This window comes from Neofelis nebulosa, chromosome 4 (assembly GCF_028018385.1).
Source record: "Neofelis nebulosa isolate mNeoNeb1 chromosome 4, mNeoNeb1.pri, whole genome shotgun sequence".
NCBI classification, from domain to species: domain Eukaryota; kingdom Metazoa; phylum Chordata; class Mammalia; order Carnivora; family Felidae; genus Neofelis; species Neofelis nebulosa.
In genome coordinates this window covers 55,374,194-55,388,843 of record NC_080785.1, presented here as the reverse complement: position 1 = coordinate 55,388,843, position 14,650 = coordinate 55,374,194, and the positions used below count along the sequence as shown (strand labels likewise).

The 14,650-nt window shown below is 44.2% G+C and overlaps 2 protein-coding genes across 7 annotated transcripts in view; one reads left to right on the top strand and one right to left on the bottom strand.

The window, feature by feature from the left end:
- DNAH11 (dynein axonemal heavy chain 11) overlaps positions 1 to 13,735 on the top strand; it is a 367,119-nt gene extending 353,384 nt beyond the window's left edge. For all 3 annotated transcript variants that reach the window (XM_058724852.1, XM_058724850.1, XM_058724851.1), the window contains 5 exons: positions 3,719 to 3,901; positions 3,981 to 4,096; positions 11,557 to 11,669; positions 12,123 to 12,263; positions 13,137 to 13,735. In XM_058724852.1, coding sequence (XP_058580835.1) covers positions 3,719 to 3,901; positions 3,981 to 4,096; positions 11,557 to 11,669; positions 12,123 to 12,263; positions 13,137 to 13,384 — 801 coding nt within the window. In that variant the 3' untranslated portion in view covers positions 13,385 to 13,735. The remainder of the gene's footprint in view (positions 1 to 3,718; positions 3,902 to 3,980; positions 4,097 to 11,556; positions 11,670 to 12,122; positions 12,264 to 13,136) is intronic.
- Positions 13,736 to 13,739: 4 nt separating this feature from the next.
- CDCA7L (cell division cycle associated 7 like) overlaps positions 13,740 to 14,650 on the bottom strand; it is a 38,626-nt gene continuing 37,715 nt past the window's right edge. For all 4 annotated transcript variants that reach the window (XM_058724857.1, XM_058724856.1, XM_058724855.1 and 1 more), the window contains one exon: positions 13,740 to 14,231. In XM_058724857.1, coding sequence (XP_058580840.1) covers positions 14,201 to 14,231 — 31 coding nt within the window. In that variant the 3' untranslated portion in view covers positions 13,740 to 14,200. The remainder of the gene's footprint in view (positions 14,232 to 14,650) is intronic.

Below are 14,650 nucleotides of genomic sequence, written 5' to 3'. Positions count from 1 at the left end.
AGGGATTGGTTGTAATAATTCCATTTTCATTCATGATTTTATCTATTTGGGTCATCTCCCTTTTCTTTTTGAGAAGCCTGGCTAGAGGTTTGTCAGTTTTGTTTATTTTCTCAAAAAACCAACTCTTGGTTTCGTTGATCTGCTCTACAGATTTTTTAGATTCTATATTGTTTATTTCTGCTCTGATCTTTATGATTTCTCTTCTTCTGCTGGGTTTAGGCTGCCTTTGCTGTTCTGCTTCTATTTCCTTTAGGTGTGCTGTTAGATTTTGTATTGGGGATTTTTCTTGTTTCTTGAGATAGGCCTGGATTGCAACGTATTTTCCTCTCAGGACTGCCTTCGCTGCGTCCCAAAGCGTTTGGATTGTTGTATTTTCATTTTCGTTTGTTTCCATATATTTTTTAATTTCTTCTCTAATTGCCTGGTTGACCCACTCATTCTTTAGTAGGGTGTTCTTTAACCTCCACGCTTTTGGAGGTTTTCCAGACTTTTTCCTGTGGTTGATTTCAAGCTTCATAGCATTGTGGTCTGAAAGTATGCATGGTATAATTTCAATTCTTGTAAACTTATGAAGGGCTGTTTTGTGACCCAGTATATGATCTATCTTGGAGAATGTTCCATGTGCACTCGAGAAGAAAGTATATTCTGTTGCTTTGGGATGCAGAGTTCTAAATATATCTGTCAAGTCCATCTGATCCAATGTATCATTCAGGGCCCTTGTTTCTTTATTGACCGTGTGTCTAGATGATCTATCCATTTCTGTAAGTGGGGTGTTAAAGTCCCCTGCAATGACCACATTCTTATCAATAAGGTTGCTTATGTTTATGAGTAATTGTTTTATATATTTGGGGGCTCCGGTATTCGGCGCATAGACGTTTATAATTGTTAGCTCTTCCTGATGGATAGACCCTGTAATTATTATATAATGCCCTTGTTCATCTCTTGTTACAGCCTTTAATTTAAAGTCTAGTTTGTCTGATATAAGTGTGGCTACTCCAGCTTTCTTTTGGCTTCCAGTAGCATGATAAATAGTTCTCCATCCCCTCACTCTCAATCTAAAGCTGTCCTCAGATCTAAAATGAGTCTCTTGTAGACAGCAAATAGGTGGGTCTTGTTTTTTTATCCATTCTGATACCCTATGTCTTTTGGTTGGCGCATTTAATCCATTTACATTCAGTGTTATTATAGAAAGATACGGGTTTAGAGTCATTGTGACGTCTGTATGTTTTATGCTTGTAGTGATGTCTCTGGTACTTTGTCTCACAGGATTCCCCCTTAGGATCTCTTGTAGGGCTGGTTTAGTGGTGACAAATTCCTTCAGTTTTTGTTTGTTTGGGAAGACCTTTATCTCTCCTTCTATTCTAAATGACAGACTTGCTGGATAAAGGATTCTCGGCTGCATATTTTTTCTGTTTAGCACACTGAAGATATCGTGCCAATCCTTTCTGGCCTGCCAAGTTTCAAAAGAGAGATCAGTCATGAGTCTTATAGGTCTCCCTTTATATGTGAGGGCACGTTTATCCCTTGCTGCTTTCAGAATTTTCTCTTTATCCTTGTATTGTGCCAGTTTCACTATGATATGTCGTGCAGAAGATCGATTCAAGTTACGTCTGAAGGAAGTTCTCTGTGCCTCTTGGATTTCAATGCCTTTTTCCTTCCCCAGTTCAGGGAAGTTCTCAGCTATAATTTCTTCAAGTACCCCTTCAGCACCTTTCCCTCTCTCTTCCTCCTCTGGGATACCAATTATGCGTATATTATTTCTTTTTAGTGTATCACTTAGTTCTCTAATTTCCCCTCATACTCCTGGATTTTTTTTTATCTCTCTTTCTCTCAGCTTCCTCTTTTTCCATAACTTTATCTTCTAGTTCACCTATTCTCTCCTCTGCCTCTTCAATCCGAGCCGTCGTGGTTTCCATTTTGTTTTGCATTTCGTTTAAAGTGTTTTTCAGCTTCTCGTGACTGTTCCTTAGTCCCTTGATCTCTGTAGCAAGAGATTCTCTGCTGTCCTGTATACTGTTTTCAAGCCCAGCGATTAATTTTATGACTATTATTCTAAATTCACTTTCTGTTATATTATTTAAATCCTTTTTGATCAGTTCATTAGCTGTTGTTATTTCCTGGAGATTGTTCTGAGGGGAATTCTTCCGTTTGGTCATTTTGGATAGTCCCTGGAGTGGTGAGGACCCGCAGGGCACTTCCCCTGTGCTGTGGTGTATAACTGGAGTTGGTGGGCGGGGCCGCAGTCCGACCTGATGTCTGCCCCCAGCCCACCGCTGGGGCCACAGTCAGAGTGGTGTGTGCCTTCTCTTCCCCTCTCCTAGGGGCGGGATTCACTGTGGGGTGGCGTGGCCCGTCTGGGCTACTTGCACACTGCCAGGCTTGTGGTGCTGGGGATCTGGCGTATTAGCTGGGGTGGGTAGGCAAGGTGCACGGGGCGGGAGGGACAGGCTTAGCTCGCTTCTCCTTAGGTGATCCACTTCAGGAGGGGCCCTGTGGCAGCGGGAGGGAGTCAGATCCGCTGCCGGAGGTTTGGCTCCGCAGAAGCACAGAGTTGGGTGTTTGCACGGAGCGAGCAAGTTCCCTGGCAGGAACTGGTTCCCTTTGGGATTTTGGCTGGGGGATGGGCGGGGGAGATGGCGCTGGCGAGCGCCTTTGTTCCCCACCAAACTGAGCTCTGTCGTCCGGGGGCTCAGCAGCTCTCCCTCCCTTTGTCCTCCAGCCTTCCCGCTTTCTGAGCAGAGCTGTTAACTTATGACCTCCCAGACGCTAAGTCGCGCTTGCTGTCGGAACACAGTCCGTCAGGCCCCTCCGCTTTTGCCAGCCAGACTCGGGGGCTCCGCTTGGCCGGCGAGCCGCCCCTCCGCCCCGGCTCCCTCCCACCAGTCCGTGGAGCGCGCACCGCCTCGCTGCCCTTCCTACCCTCTTCCGTGGGCCTCTCGTCTGCGCTTGGCTCTGGAGACTCCATTCTGCTAATCCTCTGGCGGTTTTCTGGGTTCTTTAGGCAGGTGTAGGTGGAATCTAAGTGATCAGCAGGACGCGCGGTGAGCCCAGTGTCCTCCTACGCCGCCATCTTCCCTCTCCGGTTTGTGTGACTTTCAAAATGATTTTTTTTTAATTAGCGGATTACAAAACGTAATACCCAGATGTTGGGGTTCCACTTCCTCTGATTGTGTCTTGACACGCACAAGTGAAATGGAATTCATGACAGTTCTTCAATTCCCCAAATGCTACCAGTGAAAAAACTACAAATAGTAGCTCCTCCCTGGTGGGATCTAAAGAAGGGGAGGGGCTGCGGTCATGTACAGGTAGCTGAGCTAGTTGGCAGTGCATCTGCCCACCTCCACGGAGTGGCGGACATGTTTTTAATGCATTAGCAAGCATCATTGGGAGTTGTGGGATAGATTCTGGGACTTCCAAACATCAAGGATAGTGTCCCTGTGACTAAAAATGAAATACAAAGGGGACACCTCGTTGACTCATTGGTTAAGCATCCAACTCTTGGTTTTGGCTCAGGCAGTGATCTCGTGGTTTCCTGAGTTCAAGCCCCACGTAGGGCTCTGTGCAGACAGCATGGAGACTGGTTGGAATTCATATTCTCTCTCTCTCTCTCTCTCTCTCTCTCTCTCTCTCTCTCTCTCTCTCAAAAATAAACTTTAAAAGAATCTTTTAAAAAACGAAATACAAAGGAGCTAAATTTTGTGTGTGTTAATGATTTAAGGTTAAGAATGTCTTGGATGACATTTTGGAGAAACTTCCAGAAGAGTTCAACATGGCGGAGATAATGCAAAAAACCTCAAACAGAAGCCCCTATGTTCTTGTTTGCTTCCAAGAATGTGAGAGGATGAATATTCTTCTTCGGGAAATCCGTGTGTCACTTCAACAATTAGACCTTGGTTGGAAGGTGAGTTTAAAAGTGGTACCAGAGCAGGTTTTCCCACATTGGAGGGCACTCACTATGTGTCCTCTTTTCTCCATGCAAGGGGGAGCTGACGTTATCTCCTGACATGGAAGCCCAGCAGTCCCAGCTGAGTTATGACACAGTGCCAGACGCTTGGAGCAAACTGGCGTATCCATCTACTTACGGCCTGGCCCACTGGTAAGCGACCCCCTCCCTGCTCCCACTGGCCTTTCTCCACCTGGGTGCTGGTTCAGCATTCTGAGTTACTGTTGTGTCAGAAGAACTGTGAAGGCTATACTTTATGAGTACTTTGGGGCTGTACTTTGCATAATTGTGCAAACTACCACCAGTTGTTCCTGAGTGTCTTTCGTGGGTTGCTCCAAAGGTAAAAATCAGTGAAAAATCAGGTGAAAATCAGGGTCAAAGCAAGGGGTCACAGCCCCTTATTAGCTATTTAATCTTGAACAAAATACCTGACCTTCCTAATTTCTCAGTTTATCATGTCAAAAATGTAGGGAATAAAATTCCTTCATTCAGTTATTTAAATGGCCATGGGAGGTAACCTGAGTTTGTTTTCGTGTCCCTTCATACCTTATTTTCGAAGCCAGTGATTACCAATGCCATCTCAAAGCTGACTTTTAAAAGCTCATAGTAGAGTACACCATAAATCCAACTGCTTCTGTGTGTGGCTGTGAGTGGAGAGAGGTGTCCCAAAGCCATGGATGAACATTCACAGCTCCCTCACAGCCAGGGCTCTCTCCAACTGCTCCTTGGCCTTCATAGTCAACACACAAAGTTTGAAAGGTTCCCTCCATTCCTGTCTTTTTGGTATGGAATTTTCTTTAATCCATACTTTCCTAAGTCTTTCTTCCATGAACGAGAATGGTCCTCTGAACCTTAAATTGGAAGGCCCCGTGGGAATTCCAAATGAGGGGTGCCTGTGACTCTTAATCTCAGGGTTGTGAGTTCAAGCCCCATGTTGGGTATAGAAATTACTTTAAAAATAAAATCTTAAAAACAAAACTTTGGGCTACTTGGAAGGCTCACTTGGTTAAGTGTCAACTCTTGATCTCAGGGTCATGAGTTCAAGACCCGCTGTGGGCTACACACTGAAAATGTGTACACCTTGGAACTGCCACATAGGCAGCCAGGTGTTTGCTGTGTAGGGAGGTGTGCCAACATAAGAATGGAAGGTGCAACAAGAACAGACACTCAGACCAATGGAACAAAAGAGAGAACCCAGAAATGGACCCACAAATGTATGGCCAACTCATCTTTGACAGAGCAGGAAAGAATATCCGATGGAATAAAGACAGGCTCCTCAGCAAGTGGTGCTGGGAATACTGGACAGTGACATGCAGAAGAATGAACCTGGGCCACTTTCTTACACCATACACAAAAATAAACTCAAAATGAATGAAAGACCTCAATGTAAGACTGGAAGCCATCAAAATCCTTGAGAAGAAAGCAGGCAAAAACCTCTTTGATCTTGGCTGCAGCGACTTCTTACTCAACACATCGTTAGAGGCAAGGGAAATCAAAGCAAAAATGAACTACTGGGACCTCATCAAAATAAAAAGCTTCTGCACAGTGAAGGAAACAATCAGCAAAACTAAAAGGAAACCGACAGAATAGGAGAAGCTATTTGCAAATGACATATCAGATAAAGGGTTAGTGTCCAAAATCTATAAAGAACTTATCAAACTCAACACCCAAAAAACAAAGGATCCAGTGAAGAAATGGGTGAAAGACATGAATAGACACTTCTCCAAAGAAGACATCCAGATGGCCAACCAACACATGAAAAAAAATGCTCAACATCACTCATCAGGGAAATACAGTTCAAAACCACAATGAGATATCACCTCATACATGTCAGACTGGCTAACATCAACCACTCAGGCAACATCAGATGTTGGCGAGGATGCGGAGAAAGAGGATCTCTTTTGCATTGTTGGTGGGAATGCAAGCTGGTGCAGCCACTCTGGAAAACAGTATGGAGGTTCCTCATAAAACTAAAAATAGAACTACCCTATGACCCACCAATTGCACTACTAGGCATTTATCCACAGGATACAGGTGTGCTGTTTCGAAGGGACACGTGCACCCCCACGTTTATAGCAGCGCTATCAACAACAGCCAAAGTATGGAAAGAGCCCAAATGTCCATCGATGGATGAATGGATAAAAAAGATGTGGTACATATATACAATGGAGTATTACTCGGCAATCAAAAAGAACGAAGTTTTGCCATTTGCAACTACGTGGATGGAACTGAGGGTATTATGCTGAGTGAAATTAGACAAAGACAAAAATCATAGGACTTCACTCATATGAGGACTTTTAAAATTTTTTTTTTTTTAACATTTATTTATTTTTGAGACAGAGCATGAACGGGGGAGGGTCAGAGAGAGGAAGACACAGAATCTGAAACAGGCTCCAGGCTCTGAGCTGTCAGCACAGAGCCTGACGCGGGGCTCGAACTCACAGACCGCGAGATCATGACTTGAGCTGAAGTCGGCCGCTTAACTAACTGAGCCACCCAGGCGCCCCTCATATGAGGACTTTAAGACACAGAACAGATAAACATAAGGGAAGGGAAACAAAAATAATATAACAACAGGGAGGGGGACAAAACAGAAGAGACTCATAAATATGGAGAACCAACTGAGGGTTGCTGGAGGGGTTGTGGCGGGGGGGATGAGCTAAATGGGTAAGGGGCATTAAGGAATCTATTCCTGAAATCATTGTTGCACCATATGCTAACTAACTTGGATGTAAATTCTAAAAACTAAAAAATAAAATTTAAAAAAAAAAAGGAAGGTAGAATGTGGAAGGAACACAGATGGCAACAAACAACTGGCAGGAAGAGTGAGCAAAGCTACTCACTGGATTTCTGTGAATGCTGTGGATGTCCAAGTTTTTTTTTTTTTTTTAGTTTTGAGAGAGAAGGGGAGGGGAGGGGAGGGGCAGAAAGAAAGGGAGAGAGAATCCCAAGCAGGCTCTGCCCTATCAGCATGGAGCCCAATGCAGAGCTTGAACTCACAAACCATGAGATGAGCTGAAGTTGCATGCTTACCTGACTGAGCCACCCAAGTGCCCCCCAAATCAAATTTTATATTTCCAATAAAAACTATATTGTACTTAAGTTTTGTCATAATGGTAACTTTGGACTTCCATCTTATTTTGTGCTTATTTCTATATTTTTCTACTTTTATTCCAATGTTTTTCAGGCTTCTGTCAGTTTAATAGTTTTATTACATGCTTATCCTTGTTGTTTTAGTAGAGACGCTTTACATTGTAGCCTACACACTTGGCTTTTTTAATGTTTGTTTATTTTTGAGAGAGAGAGAGAGAGAGAGTGCAAATGGGAAAGGGGGCAGAGAGAGACACAAAATTGGAAGTAGGCTCCAGGAGCTGTTAGCACAGAGCCCCTGTGCAGGGCTTGAACTCACAAACCATGAGACCGTGACCTGAGCTGAAGTCAGACACCCAAGCAACTGGGCCACCCAGGTACCCCCATAGTTGACTGTTCTAATATAATGTAAAGTCAACACTTTAATCTCCCTGTGGCCTCCTCTGGTCTGCAATTGTAATTCAACCTTATTTTAAACCATAATATTTTTGTTTATAGTATTATTTTTGCTTTGACAACATGTGTTGATGTCTTTGCTCCTTTGTTGCTTTTTACATCTGATTCTGGGCTCCTTTGTTCTGGGCCCCCGTCTCTTTTCACTGAAATACAATATCTATACCAGGGCTCTCAGTATATATGGTGGGGAGTAAATGGTGTTCTTTATCAGAATCTTTTTCCCTACGCTCTTGTACTATGGGTAACCTCCAGTTCCAGCATACGAATAATTTCGGTGCTTTGAGTTTGCTAACTCCATGGTTTTCTGGCATTTATTATAGCTGATGAGACTGTTCTTAAGTGCACTTGTCATCCCTTCACAACTAATCTGTTTTCTCTGGGGAAGTTCTTAAGATTTTTTTCTTTACTATTGATGTTCTGCAGTTTTACTGATGTATTTAGATGTGGGCTTTTAAAATTGTATCCTACTTGCTCCTGTGTGCTATTATAAGTGTGTATGTCTACCCATTGCTTCCACCCTGAAAAATTCTCAGCCCTTATGTCTCCCAATAAATGCCATCTTCCTCATAATCTTCATTGTGTTTACTTATCTGAACTCTTATTTTCAGTCTCTGTCTCTGCTATATCCTGGTTGATCTCATTACTTCTGGGGGGGTGGGGGGACTTCATTTTGTCTTCAATGGTTTCCGGTTTACTGTGTCTCTCCCCTTAACTTTTAAAATTCTATTGTCCTCGGGGCACCTGGGTGGCTCAGTCAGTTAAACATCCAAGTTCGGCTTAGGTTGTGCTCTCAGGGTTTGTGAGTCCGAGCCCCATGTCAGGCTCTGTGCTGACAGCTCGGAGGCTGGAGCCTGCTTCAGATTCTCTGTCTCCCTCTCTCTCTGCCCCTCCCCAACTCACGGTCTATCTCTCAAAAAAGAACAAATGTTAAAAAAAAAAAATGTTTAATTAAAAAAGAAAATTTCATTGCCCAAAATCAATTTTTCAATTCCAAGTTGTTTATACTGAAATCAGAGAAAGTACCCAACTTGGTTTCGTAATTTCCTGTTTTTACGACTATTATTCTAGTTTCTTTCTCAGGGTTTTAAATATATTGAGTCCTTCAGATCCCTCTTGTTTTTATTTGCTGGATCATTCAGCCTTCTTGTTCATTGGATTTGCTGCCATTATTTTATGCCATATAATGAGCTGTCTTTATACTCAAAGGACAGGCTGGCTGGTTATAAAAAAAAAAAAAAAAAAAAAAAGTTGAACCCACTCACTGTTGGGGGCTTTGTAGGCAGCGTGGCTTGCTCTGATCAAATGCTGCTGTATAGGGGTCTGTGGCTGACTTTCTTTCTCCTTTTCTAAAAGACTTCATGTTTTTTCCTTGCTATCCAGAGGATTCTCTGTCTTTGGTCTATATTAAAATGTGTCTTGGCATTGATTTTTCTTGGTCACATTTCCTGGAAATATGGTATGTCCCTGATTTTAGAGAGTCAAATTTGTAATTTAGGAAAACCCAAATTTCCTCAAATTGTACACAAGTTTTTCATTTCATTTTTTAATTTTTAAATTTACATCCAAGTTAGCATATGGTGCAACAATGATTTCAGGATTAGATTCCTTAATGCCCCTTACCCATTTAGCCTATCCCCCTTCCTGCAGCCACTCCAGCAACCCTCTGTTCTCTATATTTAAGAGTCTTTTATGTTTTGTCCCCCTCCCTGGATATTTGGATATTTGTCTTTCTCTAATTTTGCTTACCATAATACCCTCCAGTTCCATCCACGTAGTTGCAAATGGCAAGATTTCATTCTTTTTGATTGCCGAGTAATATTCCATTGTATATATATACCAATCTTCTTTATCCATTCATCCATTGATGGATATTTGGGCTCTTTCCATACTTAGGCTATGGTTGATAGCGCTACTATAAACATTGGGGTACATGTGCCCCTTTGAAACATCACATCCATATCCCTTGGATAAATACCTAGTAGTGCAATTGCTGGGTGGTAGGGTAGTTCTATTTTTAATTTTTTGAGGAACCTCCATACTGTTTTCCAGAGTGGCTGCACCAGCTTGCATTCCCACCAGCAGTGCAAAAGAGATCCTCTTTCTCCGCATCCTCACCAACATTTATTGTTGCAAGAGTTAATGTTAGCCATTCTGACTTGTGTGAGGTGACAGCTCATTGTGGTTTTGATTTGTATTTCCCTGATGCATGATGTTGAGCATTTTTCACGTGTCGGTTGGCCATCTGGATGTCTTCTTTGGAGAAGTGTCTATTCATGTCTTTTGCCCACTTCTTCACTGGATTATGTTCTTTGGGTGTTGAGTTTGATAAGTTCTTCATAGATGTTGAATACTAACCCTTTGCCTGATATGTCATTTGCAAATATCTTCTCCCATTCTGTCAATTGCCTTTTAGTTTTGCTGATTGTTTCCTTCCCTGTGCAGAAGCATTTTGTTTTGATGAGGTCCCAACAGTTCATTTTTGCTTTTGTTTCCCTTGCCACCGGAGATGTGTAAAGAACTTGATGTGGCCAGTGTCAAAGAGGTTGCTGCCTGCTTTCTCCTCTAGGATTTTGATGGCTTCCTGTCTTACATTTTGGTCTTTCATCCATTCTGAGTTTATTTTTGTGTATTTTCCATTTCATTTTAAAATGTTTTTCTTCCTAATTTCCTTTTTCTTACCTGGTCATTTCCAAACCAGAATCTTGTTTACACAGGCAATCATTTCCCTTTTTAAAAACTTCTTGTTGTAATTTGGCTACAATGCAAAGCCTCTTGTGGTAACATTTTTAGATAAAAAAGCTTTTTTTTATTTTTTAACGTTTCATTTATTTTTGAGAGAGAGTGAGCACAAGCAGGGAAGGGGCAGAGAGAAACAGAATCGGAAGCAGGCTCCAGGCTCTGAGCTGTCAGCACACAGCCTGATGCGGGGCTTGAACTCATGAACCACCAGATCATGACCTGAGCCAAAGTCAGATGCTTCACCAACTGAGCCACCCAAGTGGCCCTGAAAGTCTTTGCTTTTCCTATTCGTTGCCTTGTCAATTATGTTTTCCCTAAACCAGAGATTTGGAAGAACTGGCATGGGGCAGGTAAGAGCCATGCTGTAAACTGGCAGGCATTACAACAAACTTGTAGTGACCCAAGTGTGAATGTGAGCATCAGCCTTGCTGCTTTTGTAACACGTAACCAAACCAGGTGCCAGGAAACTTCAGGGCTAGCCCGCATGGCCCTCATCCTAGAGAACTCCCTGCTGGCTTTAACATACCCACGCTCCATTTTCTCTTTCTGGGAGCCCTGAATCCTACATTTCAAAGCTTGACAGGTCTCCTGATTTTATCAGAGCAGCTCATTTTCCCATAGCCTCTGTGAGAGTTGGTCTTGTTCCTTGAAAAACTGTTGTGATGAGTTCTGAACTTGGGTAAAAAAACCTCATTTTCCCAAACCACAGTCATGCAGAGGCTCGGAGGTGTGGTTTCCCCTTACTAGCTTTTTCTCCTCCCCATTCCTGACTATTGTATATGGAAAGTCCACTGTCTGGGCTCTACTGCCTCTGCCCTTCCCAGCAGCCATCCCTCCCACCCCAATCCTTACACACACACGCATGCATTGCCACGCACACACCTTGTCCACACTCTGTTGGAGCCTGTCAGGTGGATTATACACACATCACCTGGGTGTGGTTACCATGTATCACTAAGAGCATCTAAATAAAATTAAGTAGAGATGAATTTTCCACATTCCTCAGTGTTTCTTGTCCCTGGTGGTAATAGTTATAAAATTTCAACAGGAAAAAAAAAAATCTCTTTAAAGGGATCTACTTCATCGGGGCACCCTCATGGCTCAGTTGGTTGAGTGTCCGACCTCGGCTCAGGTCATGATCTCACAGTCCGTGAGTTTGAGCCCCACATCGGGCTCTGTGCCGATAGCTCGGAGTCTGGAGCCTGCTTCCTATTCTGTCTCTCTCTCTCTGACCCTCCCCTGTTCATGCTCTAAGAATCTACTTCACCTTATCGGAAAACTATATTACTAAAAAGTGCATTTGTTTCCTCCTACCTCGTGTTCACCAGGTTTAATGACCTCCTTTTGCGATGCCGGGAACTTGAAACCTGGACCCACGATCTTGCCCTTCCAGCTGTGGTATGGCTTCCTGGCTTCTTCAACCCTCAGTCCTTCTTAACTGGTAAGGGCTCCAACTGGGTGGCCCCAGCTTCTGGCACAAATCCTGCCTCACCTGCCCTGCTCCCCAGTGCTCATGACACAGGAGGGAGGGGCAGGAGTGATAGCTGGGTGTGCAGAGAAAGTAAAGTTCCAAGCATAGCAGCCACGTTTAGTGGGATATAAACATTTTCTGTCAAAGGCCACGGGGTCTCTTCTCCAGTGGTTCCCTTCTGCCACCACAGTGCAAAACCAGATGCCGTGTAACCAAATGGGCCTGGCTATTCCAGTAAAAAGTTCATGTACACAAGCAGGGAGGTGTCCTGCAGGCCTCAGTTGGCCATCAGTCTAGCACAGCCACACGCACATTTCCAGGAACCCGAAGCACAGCACAATGCCTCAGTCAGAAAGGCAGCTGTGGGCCCCTGAGAGCCCTTTTACCACTACATCCCATTTCCTGCTCCTTCTCTTCCCATAGCAATCATGCAGACCATGGCTCGCAAAAATGAGTGGCCCCTGGACAAAATGTGCTTGACTGTTGATGTTACCAAAAAAACCAAGGAAGATTATGGCCATCCTCCACGGGAAGGGGCCTATCTCCACGGGCTCCTCATGGAAGGTAAGATAGCACCAGCAGCACCGGTGTAGTTTTTTTTTTTTTTTCAACGTTTATTCATTTTTGGGACAGAGAGAGACAGAGCATGAATGGGGGAGGGGCAGAGAGAGAGGGAGACACAGAATCGGAAACAGGATCGAGGCTCTGAGCCATGGGCCCAGAGCCTGACGCGGGGCTCGAACTCACGGACCGTGAGATCGTGACCTGGCTGAAGTCGGACGCTTAACCGACTGCGCCACCCAGGCGCCCCGGTGTAGTTTTTAATTTAGGAGCTTTCGTCGATCAGTTGCAAGTTGGTATCTGTCCTTGGTTTACTCCACTCCTCTGTACTCACTTACATCTAGCAGTCGTCTACCTCGTTTCACCACATTTAATGCCAGGATCTGGGTCCAATGTCAGCCAAGTTTTAAGGCACGTAGGGTGATGGCTGTCACTTCAATCTGCATCTGTATCTAGTGTTAAATTACCTGTGGCATTAGGACCTACACTAAAAAGATTGTGAAATGATTAAAAACTGTCACTTCACTCTGACATTTTACTACAAGATTTCTTTAAGCCCTTAAGATGGCGGTTGGGAGGAAATGCATTCATTTTGAAGAATTCAATTTTTTAAAGAGAGGGCAAACTCATTTGCTTTATTGTGCCTGAATTCTTGGAGAGTCTGTTTTCAAACAAGGTTTAGATCTTTTGAATTCAAATTAGTTCATTTTTCAAAGGAAAGTTTAGACGTGGAACCCTGAGCCCTGCCTCCAGTGTTTCTGTGGCACCCCTCAACCTCCCACACCAGTAAGGAAGCCGACAAGCAGTAACGACAAAACTGAACATTTATTGCTTCCAACACACCACACTGTTGCAATCCTTGTGTTTTTGCTATAGGTGCCAGATGGGACACACAGTCAGGAACCATTGCTGATGCCTGCCTCAAGGAGTTAACATCTGTGATGCCGGTTATCTTTGCAAAAGCCATACCCACAGACAGACAGGAAACTAAACACACCTATGAATGCCCGGTGTACAAAACCAAAATGAGGGGCCCAACCTACGTGTGGACCTTCAGATTGAAAAGCAAAGACAAGGCGGCCAAATGGGTCCTGGCAGGCGTGGCCCTGCTGCTGGAAGCCTGAGATGGCCCTCAGGCTCAGACAACACAGGCCTTGGCCAGGGGGCCGCACACATTAATTTACTGAGAGCCATAAAACACACTCCAGCTTCTGGAATTTTTAAGTAACTTACATGTGCGTTAATTTTGCTTAAACACCGTCCTTAACGGTCTCCCCATCAGAAAGTGGGATTTGAGTTCTTGCACATAAACAAAATCTTTTTAAATTAAAAAAATCTAGAAGCCCCTGACCTCAGGCAGCAGGTGAATCCTGAAGGAAGAGGCAGACGGTCCTGCCGGCCAGCAGTGTCCCCAGGCCTCCAGTGTCAGTAAGGTGACAGGTGACTTTCAATAAAAATAAAACTCTAGTACTCAAGATCTATGGGTTAATTGCACTTTGTAATTTAAGAGAACATTCTTTCTTTAACATAAATTTCCAATGACCCAGAGAGGCACTAACTACCTGGTCTGAACTGTGGTCACTGCCTGGGAGGTAAAGATCAAGGCACCAAATAGTGTCAAAGGCAAGAGCTGCTTACACAACGTTTGCCCTGGAACTTACCTGGACTTTAACTCCACCCCATTTAAGCTGTGTTTTTGTCATATGCAGATGCTTTTAAACCACTCACTACGCATAGGGGCCCGTGGATATATGTTAATAGATTCCTCTGCTTTGCCGTCTTCCTGAGAAACCTTTTCAAGCATATAAACAATTTTAAAAAAATAGTATTTAGATCTACAAACAACTTCTGTATAAAAACACAACTGGAAGAAATCGTAGGCACCCGTGGGATGGCATATGTTGCTAGAGTTCTTTACGGTGAGGTGGCTGGTTTTGTTCTTAATTATCTTCTACCAGCTGCTTCTGTAAGCTGAGGAAAAGAAGGGAGGCGTCAGTGTGATGGGTATGGAGACGAACACAAAGCCGGGTTCTAGGCTCAACACACACCCTGAGTGCACAGCCCAGCCCAGCCCCTCTGCGGCAGGCCTGCCCTGACTCCTCGGCCAGGCAGCAGGAGCCACGGGCCTCACTCCCGCTCGCCAAACCACACTGCAGAATCCCACGCAGCTTCCTCAGCCCTGGAAAGCAGTAACCGTGTGGACCACGCGCTTTGCCCCAACCTCTCCCCTCAGCCTGCTCGCCTCCATTTCTGTTTTACACAGTGAGGGGGGAACTGGGGATACAGGCAGTGCCAAAGCTGAAGATCCTAGCAAAGGAGGGAAACGTTCCAAGAGGGAACACATCAGCCCTGAGCTGCTCTAATGCAAGCAGCTAGGAAATGGATGGCAC